Source organism: Halteromyces radiatus (assembly GCF_025201355.1).
Source record: "Halteromyces radiatus strain CBS 162.75 chromosome Unknown BX664scaffold_10, whole genome shotgun sequence".
Taxonomy (NCBI): domain Eukaryota; kingdom Fungi; phylum Mucoromycota; class Mucoromycetes; order Mucorales; family Cunninghamellaceae; genus Halteromyces; species Halteromyces radiatus.
The window spans coordinates 443777-460828 of record NW_026251696.1 but is presented as its reverse complement, the minus strand read 5'-3'; the positions used below and the strand labels follow the sequence as shown (position 1 = coordinate 460828).

Below are 17052 nucleotides of genomic sequence, written 5' to 3'. Positions count from 1 at the left end.
TTGCGAAGTTCTTCGAATAGCTGAAGGTATTCCCTTAATGTCGTTTCCATTCTTGTTGTTATATCTGGTGACAAGTTGGGTATTCTTCTTGCAGCTTCCAAGTCTTCTCTTTGATGGTATGCACTTGTGATCATGGAACTAATCGATTGAAGCTGGGCATCTACATTAACGGCTTCAACAGCAACGTCCAACTCTTCTACAGTGGCTTGATGGTCGACTTGTACTTCAGCAATATTGCCATCATCATCATCATCATCATCATCATCACCAGCGATTGCATCCAGATCCATATTCACATCGGGCTCATCTACGAACAGAATAAGAAATGTAAGTTTTTTTTTTTTTTTTTTTTTTTTTTTAGTACCATCTCTTGATTCCAGGGTTTCCATGACTTCATGAAATTGTATGTATAATCCCGTGTATCTTTTCAATATATACATATGCTTACATGGTGCAAGTCTCTGTTGAAAATCATCACAAGTGCACGATTCAATCAACGTATCATCATTAACCTTCACTCTATACAGGGAATTTTCATTTGAAAAAGATCTCACAGACCAAGTACCAATAGGATTAGAAGGGCAGCTACTATTATCACCATCTGGATTCGTTATCATAGTAGGCATTCTTTCGATAGCAACAATGGATGCAAGGTACAACCTACGAGCTTGTTGATTTTCTATAGGACCCATTCGACCGTCATTGATACTTATTCTTTCCCGTTCTGCTCCATTAAAGTATTCGACATGATGAGTAAGAATAAACACCAAACGATCTAAACGTCTGTTTCGCAATCTTTGGAAATACTTTGTTTTCAGTTGATTGTGCCATGATTCGATATAATTGTTTGTGAACATGTTGTAATGGGCTGGTGAAAGGTACGCTTGACTCCATCGTGTCATTGTTTCTTCATCCTTAATCCATGATTCTTCGAAATAATCCAAGAATTCATACTGACCACTATACTCCTCTTGGAAGCAAGCAACTCGAGTATGAAATTCATCAATTTCCTTCGCCACCAAAATACTTCTCAGGCTGATCAACATTTCTTCTCGAAGATTAGCAACATCACGAGCAGTATGTGATCCATCTAATCGAACTTTCTGCTTCAATTGCCTCTTCCATGCTTGCATGACGTGAAAACCACAGTAATGGATAAAAGTAGATGGAAAGGCAGCTTTGATGGCATTTACCTCGGGTACGGAACAATCAATGGTGACATATTGAGGACGAAAATTGCTGCTATCGCGTAGATGAACCATCCATTGATTAATGGAACCAACAGAATGATCATTGGTAAACATGTATGCTGATGGATACCCCTTGCCAGTAACGCGATCTCTGATGATCAACGTGTACATAACATCCATGGATTTGGAGGAAATGCCATGAGTGGCGTCCAAGCAAAAGGAAATAGAAGTACCCATTCTACGCTTTTGATCTGGTGATTGAAAACCTAGGGCAAAGAGGCTGGTGTTGCTACTGTAGGCTTGTAAATTGCCAGTGAATATGTTGTAATTGCGTAAAGGGAGGACCCTATTTAACCATATTCCTAACGATGTCATATCATCTCGATGGAATTCGTACAACTGGTGTTTGATCTGATATATACGTAAAAAAAAAAAAAAAAAAAAGAAATACTCTTAGTACAAGTCCGATTCATGCAAGCTGTGATATCTGTAAATGTGCGTGGAAGCCTTTTTTTTTTTTTTTTTTTTTTTTTTTGCTGTTAATGACATGCCTTCAACATTCTGTTATAGACATCCTCATAATTGACTGGTCTCAAGCTGGGATTGCCATCGTTATTTTCAATCCAATCATCAAGTTGTCGCATGATGCTAATTCGGATGTTGCTGCAATTACCACTCTGTCTCAATTCCCTCGTAATCAAGTCAATCGCTTGCGTGGTCAGTGGTAGAGTCCTTCGATCACTTCTTTCACCAGGAACATGACCGCTGTGTCCTCTTTGAAGAACGAACTCCATTATGTCAGGTGTACTGGCATACTGAGTCACCTTCAAACTTCCAGAACAGCCGCATTTTTTGGAAGGTTTTTGAGCAGGACGTTGAGAACGCTCCCTGACTGGATACTCTCCACTTCTGTGGCAGTGATAGGTTCGACTGTAAAGCACAGTCGCAAGTTCACGTCTACGTTTATAAGTGCGCAAAACACACCACTTTTCACAACACAATTCCTGTATCTTCAATCGACAGGCGTCCCACTCGTCAAATTGAACGCAGATAGGAACTTCTAAAGGAAGTTCATAAACACCTCGTACAGTTGTTGGGAGCAAAGCATCGCGAAGGTTGTTGGCAGTGTAGATAGTTGAGGACATGTTGTTATTTACGTAGATATCACTATAGTAAAGAAAAGGAAAATATAAAGAAAAACAAAGAGTAGAAGAAAAAAAATTTTAAAAAAAGGGGTATCACTATTTATTTCACAAGTAGTGTGGCTTGGTGACGAAGTCATTGGTTTGTCGTAGTAACTAATCCACAATAAAAACTTATATCGAAGTGAAGAATATTGGAATCGTATCGTATCAGCGTTTCTCTTATCTATAAAAAAAAAAAAGAGAAAATAAAAAGGAATGCATTCACATGTAAAAAAAAAAAAGTACATTCGAAGATGGAATCAATTGATTGACATGTAATGAAGTGATTTCAATAAAAGTAAAGTCTTTATTGAATAAAAGTTTAACTACTAAAGACTAATAAACACTACTAAAATGATATACTAAGACTAAGGTCAATACAAAAAAAAAAAAAAAAAAAGAAAAGTGAAGAAAAAGAGTGAAAGAAAAAAAAAAAGGAGGAGTCACCCTTAAAAAGATTTCGGATAAAAATTTCCCGAAGCCGCCAATTTAGCCGTCGACAGAAAATAAGTACGTCCGGTTTTTTACTGGTGACTCCAGACGGAAGGAAAAAAAAAAAAACATCAAAACAACAAAAAGCTAGGAGCACTTTTTTTTTTTCTCTTTTTTAATCACTTACATTATATTACATATTAATATGGTAAAATGATAATTCCTTCCATCTTCTATTCCATCTTCTATGATAATACATGACTGTTGAACTCAATTTTTTTTATTTATTTATCTATTTAGGGTGCTGTCAGTCGTTTCCCCTACCCTAATGTTTGGTAAGAATGAACAAGAAATAGATATTACATAACTTTTATCAAAATAATTAGATGACTAACAAGAGGAATACACTTTTATTATTATTATTATTATTATTATCATATATATTAGGGCTCCTTCCGGTGGATGGTGGTCTCAACCCAAAGCTTGGAAATCAAATACCATTGTTGCTGCTGTTGGTATGACCGTTACTATGGCTGCTGTCTGGAAAGTATCTGCCAACAAGGAAGTAAGAACTGAACCTTTTTTTTTTTTTTTTAAAAAAAAAAAAATAGTTTTTATGATAGGATAGAATAATATGTACTTACATCCATATACTTTTGTTTTATTAGCAACGTTATCAACAACCTACTCGCTGGATCCCTTCCATGATGGTAAGTGTGTGTTTTTACTACTTGACAATTGAAATCTCACATCTATATATATATTTTTGGTTTAGTGGGCCAAGCAATACAAAGATCAACAATAGACTAGTCCTACTTCATTCCAATATTATTTACAATAATAAATAACCCTTCTTCGTTTGATTTTGTTCCAATATATGATTGATTTTTTTTTATTGATTAGATTATATTATTTATAACAAAAAAAAGAAAGTCTAAAACTACAGTTCTTCCTTGACAGTCATAACAGGAGTGGATGTTGCTTGAGTACCTTGTTCCTTTGTAATAGTGGCTACAGTGGCAGTAATGTGATCGATGCTGGGTGTTGTAGCATAAAAGTCATCCTTTTGCGTGGTGGAAGGTTTGAACTGGTCGATATTACTTGTTGCTGGTCCGATGTCCGAAGGAGTGGGCCGTAAATGATTCATGTTAAAGTAAGTAGTCAAAATCAATAAAACAACGGCAACAGTAATAGCCAGAATCATTGTATGTACAGGATTCAGAGTGGCTATATATATATATATAAAAGAAGAGAAGTGTTAAAGATCGTATTACTATTTTCTTTTATTATTTACCTGGAGCAAATTGAAGTGGTAAATCAACAACACGGCATGTATTATCTGCAGATCCACTTGCAAGAATTCGACGATTAGGACTAATAGCTATACTTGTAATAGAGAAACCATGCGCATCTTTCACTCTAGTCAAAACCTATATTTTCAAAAGAATGATATATATATATATATATATATATAATGAAGTTATCTTTTTTTAATAGCACATCCTTTTTGATGAACTTACTCGTAAAGTAGAAGCTTCCAAAATAGAGATACTAAAATCAGCAGCACCATAACCAATCAATGAACCATCAGGACTAAGACAAAATGCAGTAATAGGGGTCTTTGAGGCTTGATATACTTTCTTGATTTCTAATGTATGAGCATCCAATACCACCAGGAAACCACCTTTTGATTTCCCAATACCATTTGCAACTGCGAATGCCAAGTTTTCAGAGAATCCACTTCCATATCTGATCATCATGATGATGATTAGTATTAAAATAAAATAAAAAAAATAAATAAATAGTATTTGTTACCTGAAAGATCTGAATTGTAAGGTGTGCTTCTTGTGTACAGTTGAAGCAGACACAGTTTGAATGACAGTACCTGCTGTTCGTCCCCGTAAACTGATCAATTTCAATCCGTCAGGAATCACGGCTGTCAATTTGGCACCTTCATCATTCATATCCACATCCAATACATCATTGTTTTCTACTACTTGAATCCTTGAGACTTGTTCCAATGATGGGTATTTGAAGGTAGTCACCACTCCTTCTGTTGTTCCTGTTGCCAATAATGTACCATCTTTATTGAATCGTACTGTTTTCTATATATAAATAAGATGAATATAAATTCAAAATAGGATCCAATCATTTTATACCTGATAATCTTCTTCTTGTTTGCTTTCCATACTTTTGACTGCGTTCTTGAAAGTGATCCTGTAATAATAATAAAAAGAACTCTTCAATTTTATTCCTATCTACATAGTACATTATTGTAACTTACTCTGTTTCTCCAATATCATAACATCGACAATTATCATTGTTGCCTTGCTTCATAGAGTCAGGAGAAGTATTGATACCAGCAACAGCGACATTTTCCTAATTTATCACACAAAAAAAAAAAAAAAAAAAAAGAGTTGGTGGGTTTATTTTTTTTTTTTTCATAGATTATGAATGTTTTACAGTTGGATGAATGGTCAAACACATGGGAGCATCTTGATCTGATGGAAGTTCATAAATAGCTTCTTCTTCTAAATCCTTTCGACGTATATCCACCTTATATGAACACTATCATATGAAAATAATAAAGAAGGGTTCATTACTGCGAAAAAAAAAGAAAAAGGTCGAGGACTTACCAATTTATTCTTGACACCACTACGACCAGCACCACCTCCACCACAAAGTAATAACTGATTATCTTTTGTAAATGCAACCCCAAAAATAGGGATGCCAATAGGGACTTGGAATGAAGGACAGGGAGCCAACATGAGGTGTTTGATGAAAGAAAAAAAAAAAAAAGAATGGCTCCCTTTTTTCAAAAAATGAAATGGTGTCTACATGTAGATGGCTTTCAAACCCCGGTCGGTCGACTAGTATTTAATTTTTTCATTGTATTTCTTTTTTTATTCAAAAGAGTCTAATACACAAATAATGATGATAAAAGATATATTATATGATAAAAAAAAAAGGGAGCTATCTAAATGTATGTACGTAATCTGGCTTGATATTTCTTTTGTACTTTAATACGATTCATGTATTCCTTGAATGTAGTTGTAATTTCAAATATGGCATCATTCAAAGCTATTTTTTAAAACAAAAAAAAAATCAATTCAATCATTCTTTTCTTTTTATCTATATATACCTCTAATAACAGCATTGGGTTCAGTCCACAAGACAGGTCCAATAGTTAAATGGGGTAAAGATTGGTAAGATTTTGGTGGTGCTTGTATAAAATGTTCTACATCCATCAAAGTTCCCAATAAAGTATCTAATACATTGGGAATGTCATGTTGTACATATCCATATGGATCTTCTTTCAATGAAGCTGCCGTCAAACTTCCTAGTGCTAAATAAATAAATAAATAAAAATAAATAAATAAATAAAAACAATCAATAGTTTGCTTGATTTTTTTTTACCTTGAATAGCATAGATCAGATCTGGTGTATTGCTAAAATGAGCCCGAGTCTTTTGATCAATAGTCACCACCATCAAGTTGCGAACGAAATTGGATTGAGTGATTTTGTGGATTCCTTTTCTAACCAGTTCCCTCGGTAAAGTCACCCATTTGTCGTCGGGTAAATGTTTTGTTGTTGCCCATGGTGTGTGCTGTATTGATGCATCCGTCATTTGCATTTGTGATAAGAATAATTCTGGAGTTCTATCATCCAATCGTCGACTATTCAGATCATCATCATCATCATCATTCACTAACATATCATCATCTTGTAATGTCACCCGTTGTATACTGGTAAAATGTCTTTCTGTGCCACCATTTTGACTAAAAGATAGTTGTTGTTTTTGTTGTTCCAATGTTTTCTTGTCCATATATTCATCATTTAAACGTTGTCGAAGTGTATTGAGAGTTAACATGCATTCTTGAGAAAGACTTTTCCAAGCTGAGGATGTAAAGTCATGACTAGTATCCAAAAATAAACTAATACGTCGATCAGGTTCCTTTGTAGCTAACAATGCCAGTTCGCCATAAGCTGTAGATCGAATCCATGAAAGGTTGTCCTTATTACGTAGTCCATCCAGTAAACAAGCATTGGGTTGGGTTGACATCAAAGAAATATTAGGAATCACAGCAAAAACAACATCAAATACACGATTGCCAATTTCCCATCCAAAAGTCACAAAGGAACCAGTCATCATCATACGAATCATCAAGTAGAGATCGTACCATCGGAACCGAACCACAGGTGTCACAAGTAAACTTGACCAGAAAAGTCCAATAAAAGGTGCCACCATATAATATATCATGCCATTGAAGAAGATAAAGAGGATATAAGAGATGACTAGCATCTTTCCAGCATATTTCCAACTAGAATGAATCAAGGTTGACATACTTGCTTTGAGAGCTGCTCCTTTTGGTTGCTATGTATACAATAAAAAAATAAAAGAGAGAAAGAGATCAGTAGTTGTTCTTTTCTTGTTTTATTGTTATTATTACTTGAATAGGGGAAATACGAAGGATATTCTTTTCCTCAATGATACATTGAAGAGAAAACCCAATACCCAGAAGAAGACCATAAAAAGTAATAAAGAGATTTTCCTTGTTCAATTCTCTTGCATAAGCACGATGTCTGCAAAGTAATGAGGTATATATTGATGAGAGATTAAGATAGGTTAGTAACAAGAGGAAAATATATATATATATAATTTAGAATGGAACATTCTTACCCTGGAGGATAAGTAAACCAATGAGATGTGTATGATTCTTCCAACAGTGTTGTAAAGCACAATCGTACCATTGTGATTCCAGCCAAAGCATAACAAGTTGTCATGATGTAATAATCTTGATTACGGAAAGCTGCGATGATTTCAGTGCCGGCACTTAGATATTTTGGACGCCATACTATATGTAAAAAGTGCAAAAAAAAATAATGTCAATAAAATATAATATCCAATCCTAAGATAATATTTGTACCTGAAGTTTGAGTAAATCGTAAAAATCCAAGACCTGTGATGATGATAGTAAATAAAAGGGAAGTGATAAATACTTTTTGTTGAAAAAACGTCCATAGTAATCCTATACGGGAAAAAAAAAGAAAGAAAGATTAATGAATATTAGATCTCAACTTGAATGAAATAATCTAGGCAATAGTCATTTACCTTTCAAAGATGTGATGCGTAGGATAAATATAGTTGTAGAGAGGTATGAGATCAAGAATGTAATCAAAGAGGCACGGATCCCTTGCGTTTTGCAGTAGCTGAAGAAAGCATCCTTATACTTTCGGTCTAAAGGTAGAGGTTGTGGTATTGAGGGAGTGGTTAACATTTACCCTTTTTATTTAAAATATATAGAAGAATAAGTTTGTAATGAATAGTTGGTGAATACGTATATATACAAAGGAACGGGATAATATAAAAAAAAAAAAGAAAAGAAAAGGATAGTAAAAAAAAAATATGTATTGAACTCATTATGCTTTTTCTATTTTTTTTTTTTTTTCTTTTCAGGCGCGTGCAAATGTGTGTGACCTGTAATTTTTTTGGCTTTTGTGGTGGTTGAAACAGTGCCTTCAATTCTTTCAGTGGGAGGGCGGAGATGGAATCCACTTAACTCTTGGGATGGCTCATGATCGTTTTCACCCCTTTTTTTCAAAGTACAACCATGAGCGAACGGTAAAGAAACCTTTTTTTTAAGAAGGAAAGAGAGAATTTAGTGAACGATCCATTGGAATACAACTATGATCAATCAAATGAACGGATGAAATGGATGGATGAAATCAATAGACGGATGGATACGAATGGATGGATGGATGACTATTTTCAGTCTCAACGTTATTACTGAACGACGAAGATATAACCAATTTTACTTTTTTTACGATAAACAAAATCGAATATATGAACGGACGAATGAAATGGATGGATGCAACTCAATGGATGGATGGATGGATGGATGGATGGATACGTCAAATTCTCTCTTTCCGACTTTTGATACTATTATGATGAACAATGTAATCTAATTTTCATCCTTTTTCTTTTTTTTGTTATATATAAAGTCTTTACAGCAAAGGTCGAGTTTTGGGCTACGAACGTGCTAAGCGTAACCAAAACCCCAACACTTCTCTTATTCAAGTAGAAGGTGTTCAGACCACCAAGGATGCTCAATTCTACCTCGGTAAGCGTATTGCTTATGTTTACAAGGCCAAGCGTGAAGTCAATGGTTCCAAGGTCCGTGTTATCTGGGGTCGTGTTGCTCGTACTCATGGTACTAATGGTGTTGTCAAAGCTCGTTTCCGTAACAACTTGCCTCCCAAGTCTTTTGGTGCTAGTGTTCGTATTGTAAGTATCTTATATATATAATACATGATTTATGCAATGTGTTTATTTCTATTGATACTGACTTCGAATTCCTTTTGTTTGTTTTTGTTCATCTGCCATATATAGATGCTTTACCCCTCCAACATCTAAATGAAATAAAAAAAAAAAAAACAAAACAAAACGTACTACTCCACTTTTTTTTTATTATCCTTTTTTGTCTTATCTGTTACATACATATTACATTTGTCTTCTTATTGAAATAAAAATTATTTTTCCTATTATTCTTTCCTTCCTTTATCATGACTTATGAAATCGTCTTTCTAGTTATCTAAAAAAAGGGTCATCATGAATAATGACGTTCCAATGATGATGAAATGACCTACCCATGATGACAAGTGGTCGAAATGATGATGATGATGATGATGATTTATTACTATGATGCAAAAACCCAATTCGTTTTGAGATCAAACCATTCTTTCTTTTATGATTCTTAAAAGAAGTATGTCACTTGACTTGATGCTTATCAATGCATATAATAATAACACTCATCCAAGAAAAATGAATACAAGTCGACTCACTCATTTGAGTTTGAAAACGCGAAGCCAAGTCTAGTGCAAAAGGAAAACTTTAATTGGCTGATAGGGAAAACCAGGCTTTCATCTCAGCAGACCCATTTTTGTTTTTTTTTTCCTTTGTTATTATTCTTATTATTTTTTTGTCTTTAGTCATATACCTTTTCATTGGATTGAATCATGTTACGGATTACTTTGACAGCTTTGAAAAAGAACACATTAGTTATTCAAAGACCATTAGGTGCTCGTGCCTATCATGAAAAAGTAAGGAAAAAAAAACAATAAAAAAAAAAACAAAAAGAAACTAATATATATATATATATATCTTAGGTGATTGATCATTATGAACGACCTCGTAATGTTGGTTCTTTTCCTAAAGGAGAAGAAGGTGTAGGTACTGGACTTGTTGGAGCACCTGCTTGTGGTGATGTGATGAAGTTGCAAATCAAAGTGGACGATGTGAGTGGAAAAATTGTTGATGTCAAATTCAAGACTTTTGGTTGTGGATCAGCCATTGCGTCAAGTAGTTTTATGACGGAACGTGTCCGAGGTATGACTTTGGAAGAAGCAGGAAAAATCAAAAATACTGAAATTGCCAAAGAATTATGTTTACCTCCTGTCAAATTACATTGCTCAAGTAAGTTGAAAAAAAAAATGAAAAAGAATAAAATGAAGAAATCAAATATTGATTCTTATTTTTTTTATTATGTATAGTGCTTGCAGAAGACGCCATAAAGTCTGCAATACTTGATTACGAAAGTAAACGCAAACGACAACAATGAATAGATTAGAAATCATAGCTCAGTTTTTCCCCTTTATTGATTCTTTTAGTCCTTTTTATTATCATTATCATTATTATTCATTTGTCTAATTAATCAGATAAAGAAAATGTTTTTTTTTTGAAGATATTGTCTATGTAAATTGTTTTATGTTGATACTGTAGTATGGACCATTCGATTATTATAGTGAACATAAACGACAATAATGAACCAATATATTATAATTTAAAAATTCATTATTATTTAGTATATTTATTATTTCTATTGTAAACAATAAAATAAAATAAAAAAAGAAAGAATCAAATGAAAAAAAAAGTCTTATATGTACAAAATATAGCATAAGTATTAACAAAGGAGTTTTTTATTTTTATTTTAATACTGTAGGAAGACCAATCGGAAGACATGAAAAGTCAATTTCCTGATATGGAAGATTTACTTGATTTGAAATGGATTTTCCAATTTGAAAGGTAAATGAAAAGTAAGGGTATTATTGGAAGAATATACCCTTATTTATTTCACGTGTCCATGAAAATCAAATGTAATTATGTAGGAGGAAAAAAGAAAAAGAGAAATAAATAAATAAAGTGTAAAGGAGTGACCCCACTTTTTTTCTATTTGATGATGAAAAAGCCAAATTAGTTTTTTTTTTTTGTACAATGATAAGAGGATGGTCTCTGATTGGTGTATTGATTTAAAAGAAGCTCTAATTTTGACAAACAAATTATAAATTCCGACAATCGTTTTTCTTTTCTTTCTTTAAAAGCGATTTTCTTTCTTGTTTTTTGTTTCCTTTCTTTTCTTGTTGTTTTTTTTTATACACACACACAATTAAATATAATATCATTCTATTATTATTTTTTTCTTCCTTTGATTTCAATGAATATTCCAACTACTCCTACTGTATGTTCTAGAAGTCCTGAAGCATTATTATGTAAGTTTGAAAAATAAAAAAAAAATAGAGATGATTTATATTGATTTTTTTTTTATTATGATTAGCTTTTACGACCATAACAGCGACTTCATTGATACCATGTTCCAAAACACGTTCGATACAAACTAAAATGACAGCAGCACGATTACCACCTTTAAATGAATTCATTGCTACGGTATTTCAACGATCACAACTTCCACCTTGTGTTTGTTTAGTATCACTGATATATTTACAACGACTTAAAATGAGTTTACCTCGTCATGCTCGTGGTGATGTAGATACACCTTATCGTCTCTTTTTAGCTGCTGTTCTTACTGCAAGTAAATTCATGTCTGAAACAGGTACTTGTTTAACTAGTCAAGCCATCACTGAAATGACCGATCACGTTTATACTCCCAAAGATGTGAATCTAATGGAAAGAAGTTTTCTTGGCCTAATCAAGTATGATTTATTCGTCAATGTTCAAGGTATCAAGGATTATTTGGCTATGCATGGTAAAATATTGGAAATGGACCTTATTGAAGATGTTTTGGATGCTTGATTCTCAAAAAAAAAAAAAAAACTCCCTCTTTGACCTCCCGCCGCACTCTCTCCCGCCCTATCTTGTAGTATATCTCCCTTTTTTTTTTTCTTATCTTATCTATTGTGTATATATACTTTTTGTAGTTATTATTTTTTTTTTTACTATTGATTCCTTCATTTTATTATTCTTATTGATGAATTGTATATATCTATATCTATCTATCTTACCTGTTGTAAATAAAGTACATATAATCCATAATAATAATATATGTTATTGACCGTGGAAACTTATTTACAAATAGTTGTAGTACCGAATCACTCCGTTCAATCATCATCTGACTGGCTGTGTTTTGACCTAGAATTGGGGGGTAGGAGGAGAATAGAATTTTTTTTTTTTGTTGTTATTGTATTGTTTAAATGTGGGGGGGATGAAATTGGAATGCAAGAAGTTTCTTGTCAAATTGATCCAATCATTGTATTGTTTAGCAGGGGTGACTTGATTTAGAATCATGACGCTTGTTGGATTTTGAAACGACAACACAGAAAAATAAAAATAAAAATAAAAAAAATGTATTTTTTTTTCTTGTCATGCGGACATGAGATAGACCCAAAAAACTGTTAAAAAAAAACCTTTTTGTACATATTTGACTCCGCTATTAAGAAAAAAAAAAAAAAACTTTGCCATTTCCCTTTTACTTTTTTTTTTTTTTGGAGCGGAACTCCATTGGATTCATTCGCTTTGTTTCCCCTACCACCCCATCTTGTTTTTTTTTTTTTTAATAATGACACATTTACTATTATCGGTACCTGAAGCAGCTGCTTCTTCTGATACCATTCAATTCAAACTTGTGCTTGGTGGACCAGTAAAGAAAAGAAAAAAAAAATTTTAAATTAATAAATAATTCTTTTTTTTTTTCTCTTTGTTTCTATAGAATGTACAAGATTACCTTACTCAACACGATACCATTCAACCTACTGTCTTTCGGTCTTTTCAACAGATAGCTTGGTTACATGAACAACTTTGTCAATCCGTCAAAATTGTTGTTCCCACTTTACCAGAAACACCTCTTGTCTTACTGATGGACGATCAAGATTATGTTGAAAGGAAACGTTTACAAATTGCTAGATATTTCGATAAACTGATTCGAAGACAAGTATTTTGCCACCATGACAAGTTTATCTTTTTTTTATCCAATGATATGGTAAGAAAAATTATTAAAAATAAAATATAATTTTACTTATTCTTTCGTTTTTACAAGTCACCAACTCAAGTGGGACCTACTAGTAAAGGTGTACTTTCCTTTTTACGATTCAATCGAACTCTAAAACAAGGCCGTGGTGGGTTTCATTCTTACAAAGCAACTGAACCAGTGGATGGCGTAAGGGATATAAAAAAAAATAAATATCTTTTTTTTTTTTCAGTTATTCTATGGAATATATTAACATCACTTTTGATTTATTTGATTCATAGGATGAAAATGATGTCTTTCATCGACATCAAATTTATATTCTTATGCTCGAATCTTACTTTGGATCTATTGCTGAAGCATTATCTCAAATGATACAACTACGTGAAGGTAATATGAAAGAAATCATATATTAAAGATATTCACATTCCCAATTTCTAGGATTGGCGGATACATTAACCCATCTTGGTGATACAGTGATCGAAACAACACAAAGTAAATATCAATTGGGGAATGGTATTACTTATAAAGATCAACAACGAGCTTTGGATAGGAAAATGCAACTTTTTGGTTTACTAATGGATGAACTTGGATTTCTCGTCACTCGACAGGTAGTTATCAAGAAAAAAATATTACCTATATCATGAATGATTCATTTTACTTTATATATATAGGGTAAAGAAGAAAATATGCAATATGGTGATGTCTTGTTAGAATATAAAAATTCAATGGATGGTCTCAAAGTATGTAATAAATAGTATCACTTTATATATATATATATATATATATTATTTATGCAATATTGTTTTTTTTCTTTCTTTATATTAGACAGTATTCAATGCAAGGACACAAAAGCTGATGGAATATGTGGCAAGTGCTAAACAACGAAACAGAAAACGAGATAGAACTGACAAATTGAAATTGAGAATGGGATTGAATGCCTCTGAAGTACGAACAGCTATGACTGAAGAACAAGAGGAAAGTAACTTGAAATATATTAAAAACTATTGATTAACCTTTCTTTTCTTGGGGATAATAGGCGACAGAGGAACTGGTGGAAAACAAACGATTATTTGATGAATGTCAAGATAATGTCAAGGAAGAAATTCGACTGTTTGAAACTCAGAAGAGACGGGATCTGACACATAGCATGAAGAACTATGCTACTCTCAGTCTTCACTATGAACGTACAAAGCTTCAGGCACTGGAAAAAACATTGACAGATATACAACACTTGAAACCAACACCAATATCATATCATCATCCTTTGAATTTATTGGATAACAATGAAGATACACAATCCTTATCATCTGCATCATCTTATCTACGGACTCAACATCATGGGAACAATAAAAGGCGGCATAAAAAGAATCAACATCGACCTCAAAAAACATTACAATCATCAGCATCATTACCTACATGGTCAAGGAAACGAACCAACAAAAAACAAAACCATGATACTGATGTTGGTGGTGAAAACAATTATGATGATGATGACAATGATGATGATAATGATGATGATGATGATGACGATGGTCGTGATTATGGTAAAACTGGATCCAATGACAGTGACTCTGGAGGCAATTCTACTACTCGCGTATCACCTTTTACAAGATATGAAGATGGATCTTCTTCACATGGTTTATCAGCTTCTTATGATGATAGGATACGAACTTCAACTACGATTTCTTGGTAAATAACTATAGTTTAGTCATTTTATTTATATAGCTTCAAAATAAAAAAGTTACTAGGATTACACAATATCTTTTTAATGTATTTATTCGTTTCATTGTTTTAAATAAATAAAAAAAAGTATCATCTGTCTATGACAATTTGGTATGATCCAGAAACGGTATGGTTGAAACTTCAATACATGACCTCACGAGGGGGAGGAAAGAAGTTGCCTTTTTGAGAAAGAAGCTCACTTTGCAGAAAAAAAAAGAAAATGATAGCCTTCTTTGTGTCACCTTCTTCTGATGGGTTAATGGTGGATTCATAACCCCGACGCCAAAAAAAATTCCAAAAAAAAAAAAGATAAAAAGGCACCAATAACGTCCCAAATTTTTTTTTAATTTCTTTCTTTCTTCCCTTTTTCTTTTTTTTTTTTTTTTTTTTTTTTTACTTTTTTCTTAAAAAATCAACTTATTAATATGTTTGCTCCAGATACAATGTTAACCAATACAACATTAAACAATCACCAGTCTGTTTTAAATGGCATGGTAAGTCAATGGACTAGTCATTTACCCCCTCCTCCTTTTATCAACAGTGATACCAATACTTTTATTCCCACAGCGAGCCAGGTCATTGATATCTCGTAAGTTTTTTTTCTTTTTTTTTATTTTTTTATTTTTTATTAAACAAATCAATATCTCTCTCTCTCCACACATATTATGTCTTATCTTTTTCTTTTCTTTTTTTTCTTTTTTCTATTATAGTAAAGGTAATATTGAAAAACAAGTTCTCAAGGTGATCCAAGAGTTATATCCACATCTTGGTAATATTTCTACAGTCAAACTTGAGCGCATCAGTGGTGCTTTGACAAAGTAAGTAAAGAATAAGGTCTAATCTTCTCTTTTTTTTCCTTTTTTTTTTTTTTTGTTTGATATATATACTCCCCCCTATCAAAGCATCAAACGTTAACTCCTTTTTTTTTTTTTTTTTTTTTTATCAGTGCCGTCTTTTTCGTAACGCTTCCAAGTCATCAACGACTTGTGCTACGTGTCTATGGATCAGGATGTGATCAATTACTGGATAGAAACAAGGAATTGCTATGGCTTGCTCGATTGACTCCTTTGAAGATGGGAGCTCGACTTTTAGGGACCTTTGCCAATGGTCGTTTTGAAGAATATTTATATTCCACCACATTGACTCATGCTTGTTTGCGTGATCCAGATACTTCAGTGATTATCGCTATTTTACTTGCAAGATTACATGCTATTGTTCAACTTCATCCTCCTTCAAGTTCTTCTCCGTTATCATCCAATCCGGATTTGGAAATTTGGTCTCAAATTCATAAATGGTATGATGCTCTCTTGGTAGAAAAAAATGATGGCTCATCCTTTTCTCCTAGAAAAGCCCTAGCTGGTATCACTCTGAAGAAAATCAAAGCTTGTCAACAATGGATGGATCAAGTTCAAAGTCCCATTGTATTTGCACATAATGATGTAAGTGTTTCTTTTTATTTAAAAATGATTTACTTTCCAACTGACCTTTCCTTTTTTTTTATTTATTTTTTTATTTAGCTTCAGTATGGCAACATTTTACGATTGACATCTACAAATGAGTTAGTGGCTGTTGACTTTGAATATGCTGGATACAATTCACGAGGATATGATTTAGCAAATCATTTTATGGAATGGCAATACAACTACCACGGAGATCGACCTGCATTGGCCTCATCACAAGATGCACCTACACGACAACAACAAATCCGGTTTGTAAAAGCTTATTTAGCTCATCATCATTTGAAATCATCTACTACTGTTGATCAATTACTATATGAAATCGATTGCTGGACAACCGTCTGTCATCTAGGTTGGGGACTTTGGGGTTTAGTGCAAGCTCAACAAAGTGATATCGATTTCGATTATTTGTCTTATTCATGCCAACGTTTAAACATGTTTTGTGAAGCCCTTGGTCGTATGGATCCTTCTTTGTTAGACTAGTTTCCCTCCAATTTAATGCAGTATAGTATTTTGTATTAGCTAGTTAGTCCCCTTATTCCCTCCGTTATGATTCTTTTTTCCTATATAAATATATATATCTATACAGTCATAATTAATTATAATCATATCATTCATTTAAAAAATAAAAAAAAAAAATTGTGTTATGTGACCTAGAGGTCAAATCGTGTCTTTTTTTTTTTTATTTATGTATCTTTTTCGTTACAAAGAATCAAATTTCTACAATTGAGATTTCTATACTTTGGAAATAGAACGGGTCTTGTATTAATAAAAAAAAATGACGTCGTTACATCTTGAATTAGAAATT

General features: G+C 32.9%; 8 protein-coding genes across 8 annotated transcripts; 6 read left to right on the top strand and 2 right to left on the bottom strand.

Moving 5' to 3' along the window:
• Nucleotides 1-2963: 2963 nt before the first annotated feature.
• Nucleotides 2964-3680, top strand: BX664DRAFT_342744 (uncharacterized protein). The gene is made up of 5 exons (XM_051547205.1): nucleotides 2964-3014; nucleotides 3107-3141; nucleotides 3254-3371; nucleotides 3475-3516; nucleotides 3582-3680. The coding sequence occupies exons 1-5, from the start codon at nucleotides 3012-3014 to the stop codon at nucleotides 3609-3611; spliced, it is 228 nt and encodes a 75-aa protein (XP_051396317.1). The 5' UTR covers nucleotides 2964-3011; the 3' UTR covers nucleotides 3612-3680.
• Nucleotides 3681-4296: 616 nt separating this feature from the next.
• On the bottom strand, nucleotides 4297-5574 carry BX664DRAFT_270076 (quinon protein alcohol dehydrogenase-like superfamily; the record flags this gene model as incomplete). Its single annotated transcript, XM_051541078.1, has 6 exons — nucleotides 4297-4555; nucleotides 4622-4911; nucleotides 4966-5023; nucleotides 5091-5185; nucleotides 5270-5374; nucleotides 5443-5574. 6 exons carry the CDS (start codon nucleotides 5572-5574, stop codon nucleotides 4297-4299), a joined length of 939 nt encoding a protein of 312 aa, XP_051396316.1.
• Nucleotides 5575-5693: 119 nt separating this feature from the next.
• Nucleotides 5694-8182, bottom strand: BX664DRAFT_389179 (nucleoporin protein Ndc1-Nup). Its single transcript, XM_051549523.1, has 7 exons — nucleotides 7920-8182; nucleotides 7735-7836; nucleotides 7488-7662; nucleotides 7258-7390; nucleotides 6224-7181; nucleotides 5949-6152; nucleotides 5694-5887 (listed from the first exon to the last, which is right to left on the bottom strand). Exons 1-7 carry the CDS (start codon nucleotides 8083-8085, stop codon nucleotides 5784-5786), a joined length of 1842 nt encoding a protein of 613 aa, XP_051396315.1. The 5' UTR covers nucleotides 8086-8182; the 3' UTR covers nucleotides 5694-5783.
• Nucleotides 8183-8399: 217 nt separating this feature from the next.
• Nucleotides 8400-9223, top strand: BX664DRAFT_342739 (ribosomal protein L35A; the record flags this gene model as incomplete). The annotated part of the gene is made up of 3 exons (XM_051547204.1): nucleotides 8400-8429; nucleotides 8810-9094; nucleotides 9197-9223. The coding sequence occupies exons 1-3, from the start codon at nucleotides 8419-8421 to the stop codon at nucleotides 9219-9221; spliced, it is 321 nt and encodes a 106-aa protein (XP_051396314.1). The 5' UTR covers nucleotides 8400-8418.
• A 522-nt stretch (nucleotides 9224-9745) lies between these two features.
• Nucleotides 9746-10633, top strand: BX664DRAFT_39044 (iron sulfur cluster assembly protein 1). The gene is made up of 3 exons (XM_051549565.1): nucleotides 9746-9907; nucleotides 9974-10280; nucleotides 10358-10633. The coding sequence occupies exons 1-3, from the start codon at nucleotides 9824-9826 to the stop codon at nucleotides 10423-10425; spliced, it is 459 nt and encodes a 152-aa protein (XP_051396313.1). The 5' UTR covers nucleotides 9746-9823; the 3' UTR covers nucleotides 10426-10633.
• A 555-nt stretch (nucleotides 10634-11188) lies between these two features.
• BX664DRAFT_342737 (cyclin domain-containing protein) lies at nucleotides 11189-12298 on the top strand. Its single transcript, XM_051547203.1, has 2 exons — nucleotides 11189-11353; nucleotides 11419-12298. The coding sequence occupies exons 1-2, from the start codon at nucleotides 11299-11301 to the stop codon at nucleotides 11892-11894; spliced, it is 531 nt and encodes a 176-aa protein (XP_051396312.1). The 5' UTR covers nucleotides 11189-11298; the 3' UTR covers nucleotides 11895-12298.
• Nucleotides 12299-12657: 359 nt separating this feature from the next.
• Nucleotides 12658-14073, top strand: BX664DRAFT_270208 (uncharacterized protein; the record flags this gene model as incomplete). Its single annotated transcript, XM_051541082.1, has 7 exons — nucleotides 12658-12738; nucleotides 12874-13077; nucleotides 13135-13254; nucleotides 13347-13452; nucleotides 13504-13673; nucleotides 13737-13805; nucleotides 13891-14073. 7 exons carry the CDS (start codon nucleotides 12658-12660, stop codon nucleotides 14071-14073), a joined length of 933 nt encoding a protein of 310 aa, XP_051396311.1.
• Nucleotides 14074-14678: 605 nt separating this feature from the next.
• Nucleotides 14679-16727, top strand: BX664DRAFT_318134 (kinase-like domain-containing protein; the record flags this gene model as incomplete). The annotated part of the gene is made up of 5 exons (XM_051542780.1): nucleotides 14679-14754; nucleotides 15226-15376; nucleotides 15498-15605; nucleotides 15734-16226; nucleotides 16305-16727. The coding sequence occupies 5 exons, from the start codon at nucleotides 14679-14681 to the stop codon at nucleotides 16725-16727; spliced, it is 1251 nt and encodes a 416-aa protein (XP_051396310.1).
• Between the last annotated feature and the right edge of the window lie 325 nt (nucleotides 16728-17052).